Raw genomic sequence first — 16,237 nt, 5'->3', positions numbered from 1 at the left:
ATCTCTCTCTTTGTAGTTAATAAACTTGTTTTATTGTCTTATCTAATCCAATGTGTTTAAATTGAAGTGTCTGGGAAACTCCATTTGGGGGTGGCAAGTTGTGTGCATATTATTCCTTTTAAAGAAATGACAGACCTAATATAACTTGTGCTGTCCAGGAGAGGGCTGGGCAGAAAAGGACATACATTTCTGGGGGGAAATCTAGTCTGAGGGTGTGTTGGGATCACTCTGCAGTATAGCCATGGCTGGTGAGAGTCACAGTGTAACGCAAGCATGGCTGGCAGGCTGCAGTTACACTCAGGCCCTTACGGTGTGGCTTGCATGCTGGAAAGCTGTTTGTGAGCGGTTCAGGTGAGTGCTACAGCAGCAAGGCATTGTACGGCACCTGTTGCAGGGCAGGGTGCCACAGCAGCTCGTTAGTGTGGATTGTGCCTGGTATGTCACAACCCTTTGTAAGGTATCATTTGAAAACTCAATTTGCTGGTCAGTACTGTCCTAATAAAATGTGTGGCAACACGGCATGTGAAGTTATAAAATTCCCCTATATGATGTTATTAACACACGTTCCAAACCCCAAAGCCCTGCCCAGGCAGAAGTTAGCAAACAGTTCTGTCCTAAATAAAGGATTGTGTGCTTGCCTTAATTTGCATTTGAGCAATAAACAGAGTGATCAAGCAGGAAAGGAAATAAAGGAAGCTCAAATAGGTGAAAAAAACCCAGTAGGGAACATTCTTCCACGTACACTCTTTGTCTCTTGGTTCTCAGTTGCAAATGTTTTTGAAGCGGAGGACTGAAATTGTAAGAAGGAGGGGCAACATGCCAAGGGAACTCTCTCTCTCCCTGTCTGTCTCTGGCATTGCAGCTAAGACAATGAAGGAAAACAATCACTGGATTTTGGGCGGGGGGGTCCTGACCTGAAGAGTTCGGTCAATAATCCTACTGGAAGCATGAGTGAGAAATGTTCCTTGAATCTAACATAGTTTATTAAGATAGGCACTTGTGAGCATTTAATCTTTATTTTTCTTGCAATCATTTTTTACTTTTATGCCTCATTACTTGTAGTCATTTAAAATCTCCTTGTCATTAATAAACAAATTTATGTTATTGTTTCATCTAATCCAGTGTGTTTAAATTAAGTGTCTGGATAACTTCACTTATAATGATAAGATGGTGTATATTATTCCCTTAAAGGAATAATGAACTTAATATTTCTGGACTGTCTGGGAAGGGGCTAGACAGTGCAGGACATGGGGGTAAGTTCAGCACCAGCAGTGTGTTGGTGTCACCCTTCAGTATAACCACGGCTGGTGAAGGCCAGGTTGCAGTTACACAAACACATCTGGGAGTGGCATGCATGCGTGATGGCTGGTTGTGAGCAGTCCAGGTTGGAGGCTACAACAGCAAGACTCTGTAAGGCCACTTAGGTTACAGGGCAGGAGGCACCCAACCCACACTGGTTTGAATTATACCTTCATATGCCACAATGACCAAGGTTCAATTCCCCATTGTGCCTGATGTGAAGAAGAGATTTGAGCTTGGGTCTCCCACATTACAGAAGAACACCCTAGTTCTGGACTGGGGACTATCCTGAGCTGCCTGGGAGGGTCTTGCTGTCTCCTGTTGAAGCTGCGGCACTGTGTATAAATAGTTACTGGAGTAGAGACTTGGGTCTCCCATATCCTAGATGAGTGCCGAGACCATCAGACTGTGGAGTCATTTGCAGTGTTTCCCGATGGCCAGGACACTCAGCTAGGTGTGGGAGACCCAAATTGAAGCCCTGCTCCAAAACCTATTTTGTTATTTCTACACAATGGAATAGCTTTGACAGGAGAGACAGAGAGCCATACTAGAATATCCCATAAGCCCAATGACTAGGGTGCTCTCTTGCAATCTGGGAGACCCAAGTTCAAATCTCTTCTGCACTTCAGGTAGAGGGGGGAATTGAACCTGAGACTCCCACATCCCAGGTAAGTGCCCCAACCACTTGGCTAAGAGTTATAAAGGAAGGCACCATCACCCCCACATCGCCTTAAACATGCCCAAACAAGATGTTTTGGGTCATCAACCCTGTTCAGTTTGACCTGAAATTGACTTTTTTTCAATTTGCCAAATTTTTTCACAATTTTTGGATTTGACTTGACCCAAACTTACAAGAAGTGGAAGCTTGGTCAGATGACTAGGGAGGATTATAAAAATATTGCTCGAGCATGCAGGAATGAAATCAGGAAGGCCAAAGCGCAATTGAAGTTGCAGCTAGCAAGGGACGTGAAAGGAAACAAAAAGGATTTCTACAGGTATGTTACCAACAAGAGGAAGATTAGGGAAACTGTGGGCCCCTTACAGAATGAGGGAAGCAACCTAGTGACAGAGGATGTGGAGAAAGCTGAGGTACTCAATGCCTCTTTTGCCTCTGTCTTCACAGACAAGGTCAGCTCCCAGACTACTGCACTGGGTGACACAGAATGGGGAGGAGGTGAACATCCCTCAGTGCTGAAGGAACAGGTTCAGGACTATTTAGAAAGATTGGACATACACAAGTCCATGGGGCCGGATGCAATGCATCCGAGGGTGCTGAGGGACTTGGCTGATGTGATTTCAGAGCCATTGGCTGTTATCTTTGAAAGCTCGTGGCAACTGGGGGAGGTCCCTTATGATTGGAAAAAGGCAAATATAGTGCCCATCTGCAAGAAAGGGAAGAAAGAGATCCAGGAAACTACAGACCGGCCAGCCTCACCTCAATCCCTGGAAAAATCATGGAGCAGGCCCCCAAAGAATCCATTTTAAGGCACTTGAAGAGAGGAAAGTGATCAGGAACAGGCAACATGGATTCACCAAGGGCAAGTCATGCCTGACCAACCTGATTGCCTTCTGTGAAAAGGTGACTGGTTCTGTGGATGTGGGGAAAGTGCTGGACATGATATACCTTGACTTTAGCAAAGATTTTGATACAGTCTCCCACAGTATTCTTATCAGCAAGTTAAAGAAGTATGGGTTGGAAGAATGGACTAGAAAATAGCCAGCTCTCTATCCATATCATCGGGCTCAACGGGTAGTGATCAATGGCTCCATGTCTAGCTGGCAGCCGGTCACAAGCGGAGTGCCCCAGAGGTCGGTCCTGGGGCTGGTTTTGTTCAACATCTTCATTAATGATCTGGAGGATGGGGTAGATTGCACCCTCAGCAAATTTGCAGATGACACTAAGCTGGGGGGAGTGGTAGATATGCTAGAAGGTAGGGATAGGATACCGAGGGACCTAGATAAATTGGAGGATTGGGCCAAAAGAAATCTGATGAGGTTCAACAAGGATAACTGTAAAGTCCTCCACTTAGGACAGAAGAATCCCATGCCCAGCTACAGACTGGGGACCGATGAGCTAGGCAGCAGTTCTGCAGAAAAGGACCTGGGGTTACAGTGGATAAGAAGCTGGATATGAGTGAGCAGTGTGCCCTGGTTGCCAAGAAGGCTAATAGCATTAGTGGGAGCATTGCCTGCAGATCAAGGAAAGTGATTATTCCCCTCTGTTCGGCATTGGTGAGGCTGCATTTGGAGTAGTGTGTCCAGTTTTGGGCTCCCCACTACAAAAAGGATGTAGACAAGTTGGAGAGAGTTCAGCGGAGGGCAACAAAAATTATTAGGGGGCTGAAGCACAACACTTATGAGGAGAGGCTGAGGGAACTAGGTTTGTTTAGTCTGCAGAAGAGAAGAAAGAGGGGGGGATTTGATAGCAGCCTTCAACTACCTGAAAGGGGGTTCCAGGGAGGATGGAGCTAGGCTGTTCTCAATGGTAGTAGATGACAGAACAAGGAGCAATGGTCTCAAGTTGCAGTTAGAGAGGTCTAGGCTGGATATTAGGAAAAACTTTTTCACTAGGAGGGTGGTGAAGCACTGGAATGGGTTACCTAGGGAGGTGGTGAAATCTCCATCTTTAAAGGTTTTTAAGCTGCGGCTTGACAAGGCCCTAGCTGGGATGATTTAGTTGACGTTAGTCCTGCTCTGAGCAGGGGGTTGGACTAGATGACCTCCTGAAGTCCCTTCCAACTCTAATATTCTATAATTCTATGATAAACCTTGTATATTTTTTACATTTTTCAGAACTGCCAGCTAATTGAAAAATTGGTTATTCACTCTGCTCTATTGGCAACTGACACCACCTTCCCATCTGTCAAATCTCCACAAATCAAAGCTCAAGTGCTTCCACTAGGCTGTGCTCCTCCCTCAAGATTCACAGTGGCTGGACACCTTCTGGATGAGGTGATTCAAGAAGAGAGGAAATGTCTCCAGATATAATGTGCACAATGAATCTATTGTGTATGCTATAGTCACTACTAAGGGAGAAGCTGCTTACTTGTGTGACAAGCACAATAGCTCCAGTCATCCACACATATCTGAATATTTGACTAATCACTAATGATGCAGTCATAGGTAAAAGAATAGGAGTGCCATGTGATTAGCTTTGTGATGGCTAATGTAGCCAGTATGGTTATTTTAAGCAGAGCTTTGCAAGAAAAAACACAGTAATACATAGCTGTTCAACATGCATTCTAGAATTATTCTCAAGTTTTGGAAGCGAAGATGCCAAAGATATTATTAGCTGTGGTTTCAATTCTGCATGCAATGCACATGGGCAGACTCCAGCACATGTATGGACTCCAACTGACTCCCATGGTGCTCAGCTCATGTGGATCCAGTTGCAGGACTGAACTCTATGTGGTTAAACTATTTTGCATCAATCACCTTGCATGCCAAATACAAACAAGGAAGGTGGCCATGCACTTGTCAGGCCTTAAAGTAGCTGTCCTTCTCAAACATTTAAATTCTGAAGGTACAGAAGACACCCTCAGTAAATGCAAATATTAGGACTCCTTGGTAACTGGCTTGTGATTTTTGATCATGGATTGTAATTATTAAAATTAATGTGTCGCATTATGAAATAGTCATGTTAATATCAACGTTTGTGAGATTGTACACCCAGAGTTCACAAGTTTTAACTTTGTTAATGTATTGAAATGCTAAACAACTTTTCACTGGTAACACTGAAGTAATTTTGTTTTGCAGTGACAAAGAGTTTGTGCCATTTGGATTTATCAGAGAAAGGTTTTGACTGACAATACAGTTTTAGGCCTCAATCCTGCAAACACTCATGCATGTGCATATTAAAATGCAGGATTAATCCCACTGAAATCGGTGAGACTATTCACATGAGTGTCCTCAAATACTTCTGGGATCAAGGCCGTAATTTTCCAGTTTCTTGTTCTTTGCCTTTAGCAGATTTGCAGAGTTCAAATAAGATGCCCTACCAGTCGTGCTATTTAAAATAGCATTGTTATGAATTTTAATCTAAAATGATCATCTAAAAAAGTTTTATATATCTCAGTTTGGTTTTAGATCTCTCCACCCTGGGTGGGTGGATACTCACACCTGGAGGTGAGAGATGAGCTGTCCCACAGTGATCTCCTCCGCTATCTTCTGGTACAGAGTTTGGCTGTTCAGCACCATGCTCTCTAGGATGGCTAGCGATCGCTGAAGAATGGAGACATCCACCATGGGCTGACTCACGTACCCTGCAATCTAAATCCAAAGAAACCAGCCCATCAGCAGATGCCCACCATAGAAGCTCTGTGCCAAACCAGATATCAAAGTGCAGGCAGGCAGAGGAGGCAGGGCTCAGAATACCAGAATGAAGTGTAGCAACTGCATCATCTCTCAAAGTCAGCACCACCTCATCGTGCATCCAGCTGCCTACAAGAGTCACACTGTTCCTGGAAGTTGCATCAGACCAGGAGAAACCCACTCAATGTGGAGCATGTGGCCTGCACCGCAATCCCTAGAAGTGCCAGCTGCTGCAACTGTGAGAGGAGTGCTACCCCAACTCTGGCCTGGGCATCTCCTGCTTTTATGGAGTAAGATGGTCTGTAACCTTCCTTAGCATAAGGCTTTCCCACTCATAGCTCACATTGCACCTGCCACATAGAGATAAATTCTGGCATCCTTACTTTCTTCATTTGCCGGTTGCTGCAGGATTTTGTATCAAGAACCTATAACTACACTGCAGAAATTGTCAGGGGGAAGCTGGAGATCTGGGCACCTAGTGAAGCACAGAAGCAGTTTGGGATTGTGGAATACACACATTAGTTGATTCTTTCTGCTAGAATAGTTATCAGTGAGACAGTTAATGTTGACTTTTAAAATGGGCCAGTTCACACCTATGGTTGACTCTCTGGGAAGTCAAGTGTAGAAGTATAATTAGGCAGGCGAAAAAAGAATTTGAAGAGCAACTAGCAAATGACAAAAATTAACAGCAAAATTTTTTTTGAAGTATATCAGAAACAGGAAGCCTGCCAAACAATCAGTGGGGCCACTGGACAATCAAGATGCTAAAAGAGCATTCCAGGAAGATCAGGCCATTGCTAAGAAGCTAAATGAATTCTTTGCATCAGTCTTCACTGCAGAGGCTGTGAGGGAGATTCCCACACCTGAGCCATTCCTTCTAGGTGACAAGTTTGAGGAATAGTCCCAGCTTGAGGTGTCAATAGAGGAGGTTTTGGAACAAATTGATAAATTAAACAATAGTTAAGTCAACAGGATCAGATGGTATTCACCAGGAGCTCTGAAGGAACTCAAGTATGAAATTGTAGAACTACTAACTGTGGTGTGTAACCTATCACTTAAATCAGCTTCTGTACTGGATGACGGGAGGATAGCTAACGTGACACCAATTTTTAAAAAAGGCTCCATAGGCGATCCCGACAATTACAGGCCAGTAAGTCTAACTTCAGGACCAGGCAAACTGGTTGAAACTATAGTAAAGAATCAAATTATCACACATAGATTAACACAATTTGTTGGGGGAGGAGTCAACACAGCTTCTGTAAATGGAAATCACGCCTCACCAATCTACTAGAATTCTTTGAGGGAGTCAACAAACATGGACAAGGCTGATTTAGTAGATATAGTGTATTTGGACTTTTAGAAGCCTTTGACAAAGTCCCTCACCAAAGGTTCTAAAGCAAAGTAAGCTGTCATGGAATAAGAGGGAAGGTCTTCTCATGGATCAGTAACTGACTAAAAGACAAGAAACAAAGGGTAGGAATAAATGGTCAGTTTTCAGAATGGAGAGAGGTAAATAGTGGTGTCCCCCAAGAATCTGTACTGGGATCTGTGCTGGTCAACATGTTCATAAATGATCTGGAAAACAGTGTAAATGTGGCTAAACAGTGAGGTGGCAAACTTTGCAAATGACACAAAATTATTCAAGATAGTTAAGTCAAAAGCAGACTGTGAAGAGTTAAAAAGGGGTCTATGGCCACAGAATCAGAATACACAGGCTACCATCTCATTACTGGCCCCTCTGCCTGCCTAACAGTCTGATCCCACCATCCCAACCCTGCCTCCGAAAGTGATCTATGGTAGTGGGGCTTACAGCTTAGACAGCTGAACCCAGGTTTGGCTGCTGCTGTACTCTGTCTGCCCAGGTGAGCAAGAGCCAGAGGTGTCTTTGCTGCAATTACAAACAGGAATCTACGGGAACCACCATGAATAGAGACTCAGTTCCTGAATGGAGTGGAATCCGACCAGAATTTAGGCCAGTGAGATGTTTGTAACACTCCCTGCTAGCACCAGTGATGCTGGGGGGATAGGCTGTGCTACAGGTGCAGGTGGGATCTGATCCACCACTCTACATCTACTCTACCTTCCCCAAACATCATGTCCCCTTCCCTGCCACCATATGCCTGCTTCCCCCACAATATCAAGTGCTGTTCCCCCACTCAGGCTACACCATATCTCCGCCCCCCTCATAGCACAGCTGTATCATTCTCCCCTTCCTACTATGTCATACATGTGCCACACCACATTTCCCTTTCCACTCCTCCCACTGTGCATATTTAACTCCCCTCTCCCTTATGCCACACCTCTGCTGCTTCACAAAGCATCCCTTACCCCATGCTGCATTCTCCCCTTTCTTCTAGGGCCTCACCTGTTTGATGAAGGTTATTGAGACCATGTCCCAGGAGACGATGCCATGGTCCATGAGCTCCAGGAAGGCAGTCAGGGTGAATGCCAGCATCTCGCTGTAACTGAGAGCAGGAAGGGAGTGTGATTACAGGAGACAAGGAAATCAGCCCCTGTGAAGAGGGAAAGTGCCATACTAGCCTGAACCAACCTGGGCAGGAGACAGAAGCCACTAAACAAGTACTATGGCTTCACAGGATTCACCCGCCTCCAGTCTTCCAGCCAAATCATCTGCTTGACACAGCCCCTTAGTTGGCCAGAAGGTTCATTACTGAGGAAAGATATTCCACTACCCTGCCTCTGCAATGCTCTGGCTCTCACTCCTAGGCCTGCTTTGTGTCAAGGTATAGGGTTATCCATCGGACACTAGACTGGCTTCTGCAGTGCTCCCAGCCCTGGCTCAAGTGACTCTGGTCTCTGGTGTGAAGTGTTTTGAGTGCTAAGCATTGTTGGTATTAAGTGGCATGCACCATCCATGTCCCTGTAAGTAACCGTCAGCACTGACTGGATCCTGCATTTCTATTCAAAGATGTACCCAGGCTAAGCTGCTCCAGCAAGACCAAACAGGACAAATACCAGGGTAAGTCTTCCAAAGTCACCCCCTGACAAGCAGTTCTACCTTGGACAGATCCCAAGACCTGCTGGGCAGGGGCCTGTATCATAAGTCATTTAAAGCAGGCGGAAGGCAACACAAGTTTAGCTCGACTTGTTATAAAAACTGTATATAAAAATAAGCAAAAATTGGAGATAAACTGGTACAAATTGAATGTGTTTGGACAAAAAGAACTGGGAGTCGGGCTCTTCGAGACTTGTGGGGAGATCACAGGCTAACACAACGAGCTAAGGGGTTCTGGAAATGGAAGGAAATGGTCATACGTGGAATCACTGGATGTGTGTTTTGATAAGTATGGATGGGACGGGGTTGCTCCCCCTCTATGTGCACTGCTTTGCTGGGGCTTACTTGGCAACTAGCTAAGCTTGTGACCTGGACAGCTGGCAGCAAGGAGAGGGAGTGAGCATCACCATCATGGGTGCTGCTGCCACCACACACACAGCCCCCCATTCCCACCGGCTGAGACCCAAGAATCAAATCATTACTCCCCTAGGCTTTCATTGTCCTGATCGTGAAAGATGTCCTGACCAGACCAGAGCCAGGGGATGATGATGGGAACCAAAAACCATCACCCTTTCTATTAGGTTGAGCTGAATCCTGATCAACAGTTAAACTTGGACCTGAGGTTCCCCATCACCATTTTACTTCTCTTTCCCATATCTCTCTTCCTCCCTTCTGCCTAATAAGAGTCTGGTATAGATAGCCACAACAATTCCACTTTTTGCAACACTGCTGGAACCTGAGAAGCAGCTGTAAACGATGCCAATACATTCTGGAAAAAGTCTGCCAGGTTTTTGAGTGGCTAATGGGGACATATGCTTGCTGTACCTGTAATTTCTGAGCAGCCAGACTTCAAGAAAAAACAAAAACTTCAAGATAAAAACTGTATCTTATTTTTTGCTATTCTTTTCTTTCCCATTTTGTGCACGATTATCTTGTTTTGTCTTACAAGGAATGGAAGCCGATTTCAACAACTCAAAGCCAACTTTTCCCCAACAAGAACATTTAACACTATCTTTTAAAACCATCTAAATATGCACAAGCAAAGGAACTGTTCTTCTAAAAGACTCAATAACTAAAGGGGAAGGCAACGAGCGTAACTGTTAAAATTAAGTTCCCCCCCCCACTATTTTAAGCTTCAACAGTTGTAACTGTTTCTTCTCTTTTCTGTGTATTTAATAACAGTGGTTGTTACACTGGTAGTTGTCAGAGATAACTGGACATAAAACCCTGTGCTTAACGTTGTAACAATCAACAAATTGTTTAGAAAAATCCTAATCCTTGCTGGAACCAAGACAGTTGCTCCTGCACCCCACTCTCTGTACCCCTGACAGTCCATGCTCCAAGGACCTGGAGTACAGAATACTTACTGGGACAGAAGTTTGGTGCCACTCTCCACCAGTCGCGTCAGCACTGTGATCCCCTCCATGTTGATGAACTCTGTGGCAAAGGTCACATCGGCAGAGAGTTTAGCCAGTTCCTTCATGGCATCCAGTCGGGCCTCCATACTGTGTGACTGGGTCCTCTCCATCAGCTGGCGTGCTGCCCTAGACTGGGAAACAAGCAGAATCTTTCCAGTTACTCATGGGTCTGCTGACACTTCCTGAGCCCCTGCCAGGGGTACAGCAATGGAAAGGAACACAGCAAGGCCAGACGGTTACTGGCACTGGCAGAACAGAAACTAGCTGTCTAGGCAGATTGAGCTGGACTCAGGAATGCTGCCCTTACCAGAAATTACAGCCAATTGGCAGATGAATCAAGTGTTTGTTTCTAATGCTGGCAAATCACCCAATCCCACTACAGCACGACCAGCAGGTCCAGACATTTAAAGTGGGAACCAAAAGAAACACGAGGTCTCAAAAGATCTTTTAGTTCCACAGAAAAATCTCTCTAAAGTTTTTTAATGCATCCACCACTGTATAATCTAGGGTCAACAAGATACCTTCTCCCCCATACCACAACAACAGAGGCTGGCTTTATGATGTCCTAAACCTTTCCTTGCTCCTTTCCATACTCCCCAAGTTACTTTTTCCTCTTTCTACCTGCCCCTACTGGAAGGAGATAGAACTTCTCCACTTCCCACGACACTGGTAGGCTACTTTGCTGTGTGGTTAAAAACAGCTGCCACACCCCATTCCACAGGTGGTTGTATTTCAGAGGGGACCAAGGAATCCTTGTGGAAATTGAATTATTTTTATTGTTGTGACTGAGGTAGTCTCCAGAGCCTCCCCTCAGGACTGGGCTCCCGCATGCCGTGCATTCAAGAAGACACAGGCCTTGCCCAAGGAACTTAAAATCTAATTTTAAAAAGGTGCAATAAGGAAAATGGGGAGGCAGATGGAGCTAATGGGGTAAAATTGTGAGGTTACATCACCTCCAGAGGAATGCAACCCAATGGGTTAAGTCACTCAAACTATTTTTTTTCTGATAAGTAAATCAGTAAAGCTGGCTCTTCCTGCTTGGGGCTAAACAGCTGCTCATAGTGCACATCATTTGTCAGTTTAGTCCAGAAAGTCCTTTGGGATTCTTCAGCATTGGATGTGCAATAGAGATGCAGGCTTGTTTATCCCCATGAAGCCAATAAAAGGACAGGACATAAAATGGAAATAAAGTGTGCCCCACAGAGACAGTGGCATAGCGTGTGTCTCTGGTGCCCTCCACACACACACTTCGCAGCACAGGAGGGGTCCCAGTGCCACTTCCCAGCTGCCCCAGGGAGGGAGGGGGGGCCTGTACCTGCAAGGGGGGGCCTGAGGCCTGGGGTGGGGTGCAAATGCAGGCTTGGCTCTGCCCTCCCCCCCACTTATCTGCCACATGGCGCCCATCTCTCCCTCTCCAGCCCTGCAGCCCCAGCCAGCTCGGATGGGGGCAGCCTCATCCCCCGGCCTGGAGGGGCGGGAGGGTGGGCCAGCCTTTCACAACACGTGGGGGGGGAAGAGAGGGGCGCGGGAGCAGCCACCCCTCAGCCTCCTGCGCGCCTCACCTGTCATGAAGGGCCAGCCCGGCACACCGCACTTACCCACTGCTCCAGCCCGGCACCTTCACAACACGCAAGGTGCGAGAGGTGCTGGAGGGGCCGGTGTCCCCTGTCCCCCTGCGTATTGTGAAGGACCAGACCGGCACCCCCCTGCAGGCCACCCCGCCCCCCTCCTCAGTAGGCCACTGCACAGAGAGAAGGTAAACCAAACAGCGAGTGCCTGGCAAAGCTGGGGATCCAGAGCAGGGGGCTGAGCGGCAGGAGCGGGTCCTGAACTGGGGGGATGGGTCAGGGGCACTGAGTAGCAGGAATAAGCCTAGTACTGGCAGGAGGAGAAGGATGCTGTGCAGCAGGAACAAGCCTATGGCAGGGAGACAGCTGAGGGAAGGCATATACCGGGGAGACAGCCAGCTGCAGAATGGTCCCATTTTTAATGTCACAGCGAGTCTGCAAAGAGAAAAGAGAAACATCTGAGCTGCATGAGATGGTAGAGAGGAAACAGTCGATCAGGGCCATGTGCATATATGTAAGTCTGTGGGCACATATGTACACACGGGAGAGATGTGTTATGTTGGACCAAAAGCATGTTGTGGGGAAGAAGAGGAAGTCAAGCGGGCGTGGGGGAGAGGGGAGGAGACATTGGAGTCGACAGAATGGAACTGCACTGGTTTATGTAAATTTCCATGTTTAGTGGCCAAAAAAGGGAATGGGAAGACAAAACCCCACCCAGTAATGGGGACAGCAGCAGGTCAATGCTGGCCCATGTAGAAACTTCTTCCATTCCCCTCCCTGGGGCCCAGCACGCCATCGCCCCATACTGGCCTGTTCTGTGATGTACAGCTGGGGCCCATCAGCATATCGCAGGGTGTAGTATTCAGGGTTTGGCAGCGACCACCTGGCAGGGGGAAGATGACAAACAAGGCCCTGTCTCTTTCTTCTACTAGGCCACCACTTATGTCCAGGGCTAGGACTAGAGGGGGCTTGTTCCAGAGGGAAAGAAAAGGAGATTTGGAGAGAAGACCCAATAAGAAGATTGAAGTTCCTGAAGAGAAGAGAGAAGCCCTGGGATCCCAGCCTGAATGAGACCAGGAGCTGAGGGAAACTCCGTGAAGGCCGGGACTGCAGGAACCTTACAGGAGGCTGGGCCAAGCCTCAGGAGCCCTGAGTGCCAGGGCACAAACATACACAGCAGGGGATCCTCATTACCCAGGAGGTCACTCGACCTGCTAGAGCCCTGGCCTACCCCATGTCCAGGTTGGGAAGCCTGGAGGGAGGCAGTCCACAATGTGCCAGCAGGACATCTGATAGGGTATGCAAAAGGGCTTCCTGTAGTACCCAGGCCAGGCCCAGGAGGGTGACTGGTCTCCTGCAGCAGGGTCCCCAGAAAGCCAGACTCACCCATCACAGACCTCCTTGATAATGGATGCCAGGGGCCTTTTCTAGAACAGAAAGAGAGAGTGCTCAGTAGTGACCCTTTCTCCCAGCCAGAAGAGGAAACCGCCTGATTCGGTTTCCCCATGTTTCAGCATCATAACGATCCCCGAGTCCCTCTCCCACTCAGCACCCAGCTCTCACCTGGTCTATTTCAAGCAGTTGGGCATTGGCTCCTGGCCATTCAACAGCCACTTTCACAATGTCCGAGGGTGGTGGCATCGCTCCAGACTATTGCAGCTCCTTTCAAGATGGAGGAGACGGAGTCCACCCCCAAGCCTGCTGAAAGGGGAGATGGTGAGCAGCTGTTTTCAATCTACTTGGATTCTTATATAGCACGCATCACCATAGCATCATAGCACCTGCAGGAGGACCATCTCGTGTTAAGCAGGGTTGGGCCTTTAGATAGGAGACATCCAGGCAGTTACAGTGTTGCCATAGGTGGCAATTGTTCTCCCCCATTTCTTATGAAAGCTCAGCTTGCAACTCTGGCTGGACAGTCAGAATGAAGGTTCCCACATGGTCCATCCTACTGGGGGCTTTCATGAAATGAATGCACAACACTGCACGGATGGACATTCTGCAAATACCATGGCCGAGATCAGAAAGGTGCTGCACTACTCACATAAGGAATGAGAGACCCTCCGATTCCACAGCAATTACAATCTTCGTCAATGTGTTGGCCACATGGATTCAGGATGTGTTCTAGGTCAATGTTCACACTTTAAAGACTATGTCTACACTACAAATTACTTTGGTATAATTTACATTGCTCAAGGGTGTGAATAATTCACTCCCCTGCGTGACGTAAATTATACCAACCTAAGCACTGGTGTGGATAGTGCCACACTGGCAGGAGAGCTTCTCCCACCAACATAACTACCGCCTCTCACAGAGGCAGGAGTTATAAGCCAACAGGAGAGCTCTCTCCCATCAGCTTAGAGCGTCTTCACCAGAAGTGCTACAGTGGCGCAGCTGTACCTGATGTAGTGTAGACACAGCCAGAGTCTGTAAATGTGTTGAGGTAGCTCAGGTGCTCCCCGAGCCGGAGGTCAGGGGTACTATTCTTCAGGGATGATATTGTACATTATGAGGTTTTATGCCCTAATAGCAGGCATTGGCCGCTGGGGCGCACCAACCAGTTGCATCAATTTCAGCTCCTTTTCAATGACTCTCAAGATGCTCACATGGGACTGAAAAGATTTCTCTCTTGTACATTTTAAGTATATTTCATGCAGCTGAAAGGAGCCAGAGGAACGGCCCTAAAGAGCCGGGGGGGCAGATACAACATAGGTCACAGCAGGGCAAGATTCCACAACCACAAGTACACCTCAGCCTTGCCTGGGAAGGCCCCAGAGGCAGGTTGAGTCTCTGTGACCCTTTTAGTCCTTGGCTCTTGAGGAGGCCAAGCACTGCTAGCTGTAGTGGAGGTTGCGTACTGGACACATATTCCACGAGGAGCTGGATGGAGGCCAAACCACTCAACAGACCACAAAAAATGACTTGGAGATAGGAGCCCTCCTGCAGAGATGAATGGCTGTATCAACCCACTCCTGTCTGGGCAGCACTGGAGGTTCTCAAGCCAACTCTCTGCTTGCCCCGGGGGCTGGGTAGTGCAACACATACAGGCCAGATTCACAACTGTTCAGCAGGGGCTGGACTGGAGCCCAGGAGAGAAGTGATTTTCAGAGAACAGGGGAGAAATGAACTTGTTACCAGGCAGCAGCTTCATGCAGAGAAAAGAGCAGGACTGGGGAGCTGGAGGTGCCAGCAGCAAGCCCCTTGGCATTGCTCTGCCAAAGCAGCCTGGGTGACAGAGGTTAGGGACTTGCTGTCACTATGTCTGCAGAGCAATGAGAGCAGGAGGATGACACTCAGGCCAGGATAATCAGCACAAAAAACCCCTCTGCTAACTCCTAGTCCTACCCCAGGCTACCAGCCTGGATTTGGGTCATGGGGCAGGAGAAATAAGGAGCTTACTAAACTGAGTGGCCATCTGTGTGCAGGAAAGGAGTGGGTGAAGGGGGAAAAGGTGCAGACTGAGCAGTTTGGCCCTTTCCTACTTCAAGCAGCTGCAAACTGTACCTGCTGCTCTGGGGACTTAGGAACTTTGAAAGACGTTAAATCTTCAGAGACAGGAATAACTACCAGCCTTTCAGGGAAACAGACTAAAAGGTCAATCTCCTTGACCCACTCCAGGCATACAAATAGGTTCCTAGACAGAGCCGCAACATCTCCATTTTATACCCTTAGTATGGCTGCGCTCCATCACCACATCAAGCATGCACACATTGAAACCATGAGCCTCCACCAGAGCTGCCATTACATCCAGTATCTGCCCCAGGCATCAGGGTTTGACCCCAGGACACACAGCCCCTGCCCAGGACTGAATGTCGCATGGTGTCTGGGGTTCAATCCCGTGGCACCTGGCAGGCAAGTCTGTGCTGCATCAATGGCAGGTTGCTATTCAATGAGATGCTAGTGTTTGGTTCCTCTCTTTTCAGTTTGTAATAGTCGCTTTTGCAGGCAGGAGGCTGCCTGTCACCCTCCCACAAGGCTGTGGTCACTAACCACACATGACGTGGGCTCCCACCTCCACCATTTGCTCTCAGGCTGGGAGATTTCAAGCAGCCTGTGTGAGATCTGAACCGTCACAGAAAAAACAGTCTCTCCCCAAAAGGAAAGATGAGATGCTGCCTGAAGAATCACCAGCTCCTTGCAAAACCCAACACTACCAATGTCTTCAGCCTTCACCCTTTGAAATAAGAGGTGCAATCTCAAATCCTATAGCAACACTAGTGGATCAGAAAAGGCAAAATCTGCTCTGCAAGCAGGAGCTGGGACTAGGCAGCAAAAGGCCCAGCTATATGTATTCCAAAAAGGAGACTGAAGATTGGCATTTGTTTTCTCAGTTAGTGTCCCCAACAGAAGGGGAACAAGTGCTCATGGAAACACAGAATATTCTGGGTGCAGAGTACATTGCTAACCCTGTCCTTCACAAGTATAATCCACAAATAACAACTGCTCTCATGGGAGTGGAGCATTGACTGACCCAGTGAGATCGCCACAAATGGGGAATCTCGCATGATAGTCACTCAAATCTAACAGCATTATCTGGAAAACCCTCTTCATAAGAAGAGAACTCTGCTACTGCATCAAGAGAAAAACATCATGAAAGCTCAGACGAAAGCTGCAAGGGAACTAAA

General features: G+C 47.4%; 1 protein-coding gene across 8 annotated transcripts in view; it reads right to left on the bottom strand.

The window, feature by feature from the left end:
* ELMO2 (engulfment and cell motility 2) overlaps positions 1-16,237 on the bottom strand; it is a 54,665-nt gene that overhangs the window by 28,118 nt on the left and 10,310 nt on the right. For 4 of the 8 annotated variants that reach the window (XR_010920945.1, XM_067553900.1, XM_067553898.1 and 1 more), the window contains exons 2-8: positions 13,176-13,310; positions 12,999-13,039; positions 12,423-12,495; positions 11,997-12,047; positions 9,994-10,175; positions 7,976-8,075; positions 5,417-5,568 (exon numbers count right to left, since the gene is read on the bottom strand). Coding sequence is in view for 6 of the 8 variants with exons in the window: in XM_067553900.1 (XP_067410001.1) it covers positions 5,417-5,568; positions 7,976-8,075; positions 9,994-10,175; positions 11,997-12,047; positions 12,423-12,495; positions 12,999-13,039; positions 13,176-13,253 (677 nt within the window). In the remaining 2 variants the exon portion in view is untranslated. Of the gene's footprint in view, positions 1-5,416; positions 5,569-7,975; positions 8,076-9,993; positions 10,176-11,996; positions 12,048-12,422; positions 12,496-12,843; positions 12,912-12,998; positions 13,040-13,175; positions 13,314-16,237 lie in introns of those variants that run through there. The other 4 variants (XM_067553899.1, XM_067553903.1, XM_067553902.1 and 1 more) reach the window with 4 other exon arrangements.

This window comes from Emydura macquarii, unplaced genomic scaffold (genome assembly GCF_026122565.2).
Source record: "Emydura macquarii macquarii isolate MOO-44397 ecotype Brisbane River unplaced genomic scaffold, CSIRO-AGI_Emac_v2 contig_1483, whole genome shotgun sequence".
Classification (NCBI taxonomy): Eukaryota; Metazoa; Chordata; order Testudines; family Chelidae; genus Emydura; species Emydura macquarii.
The sequence above is the reverse complement of the archived record's forward strand: the minus strand, read 5'-3'. Positions and strand labels throughout refer to the sequence as shown.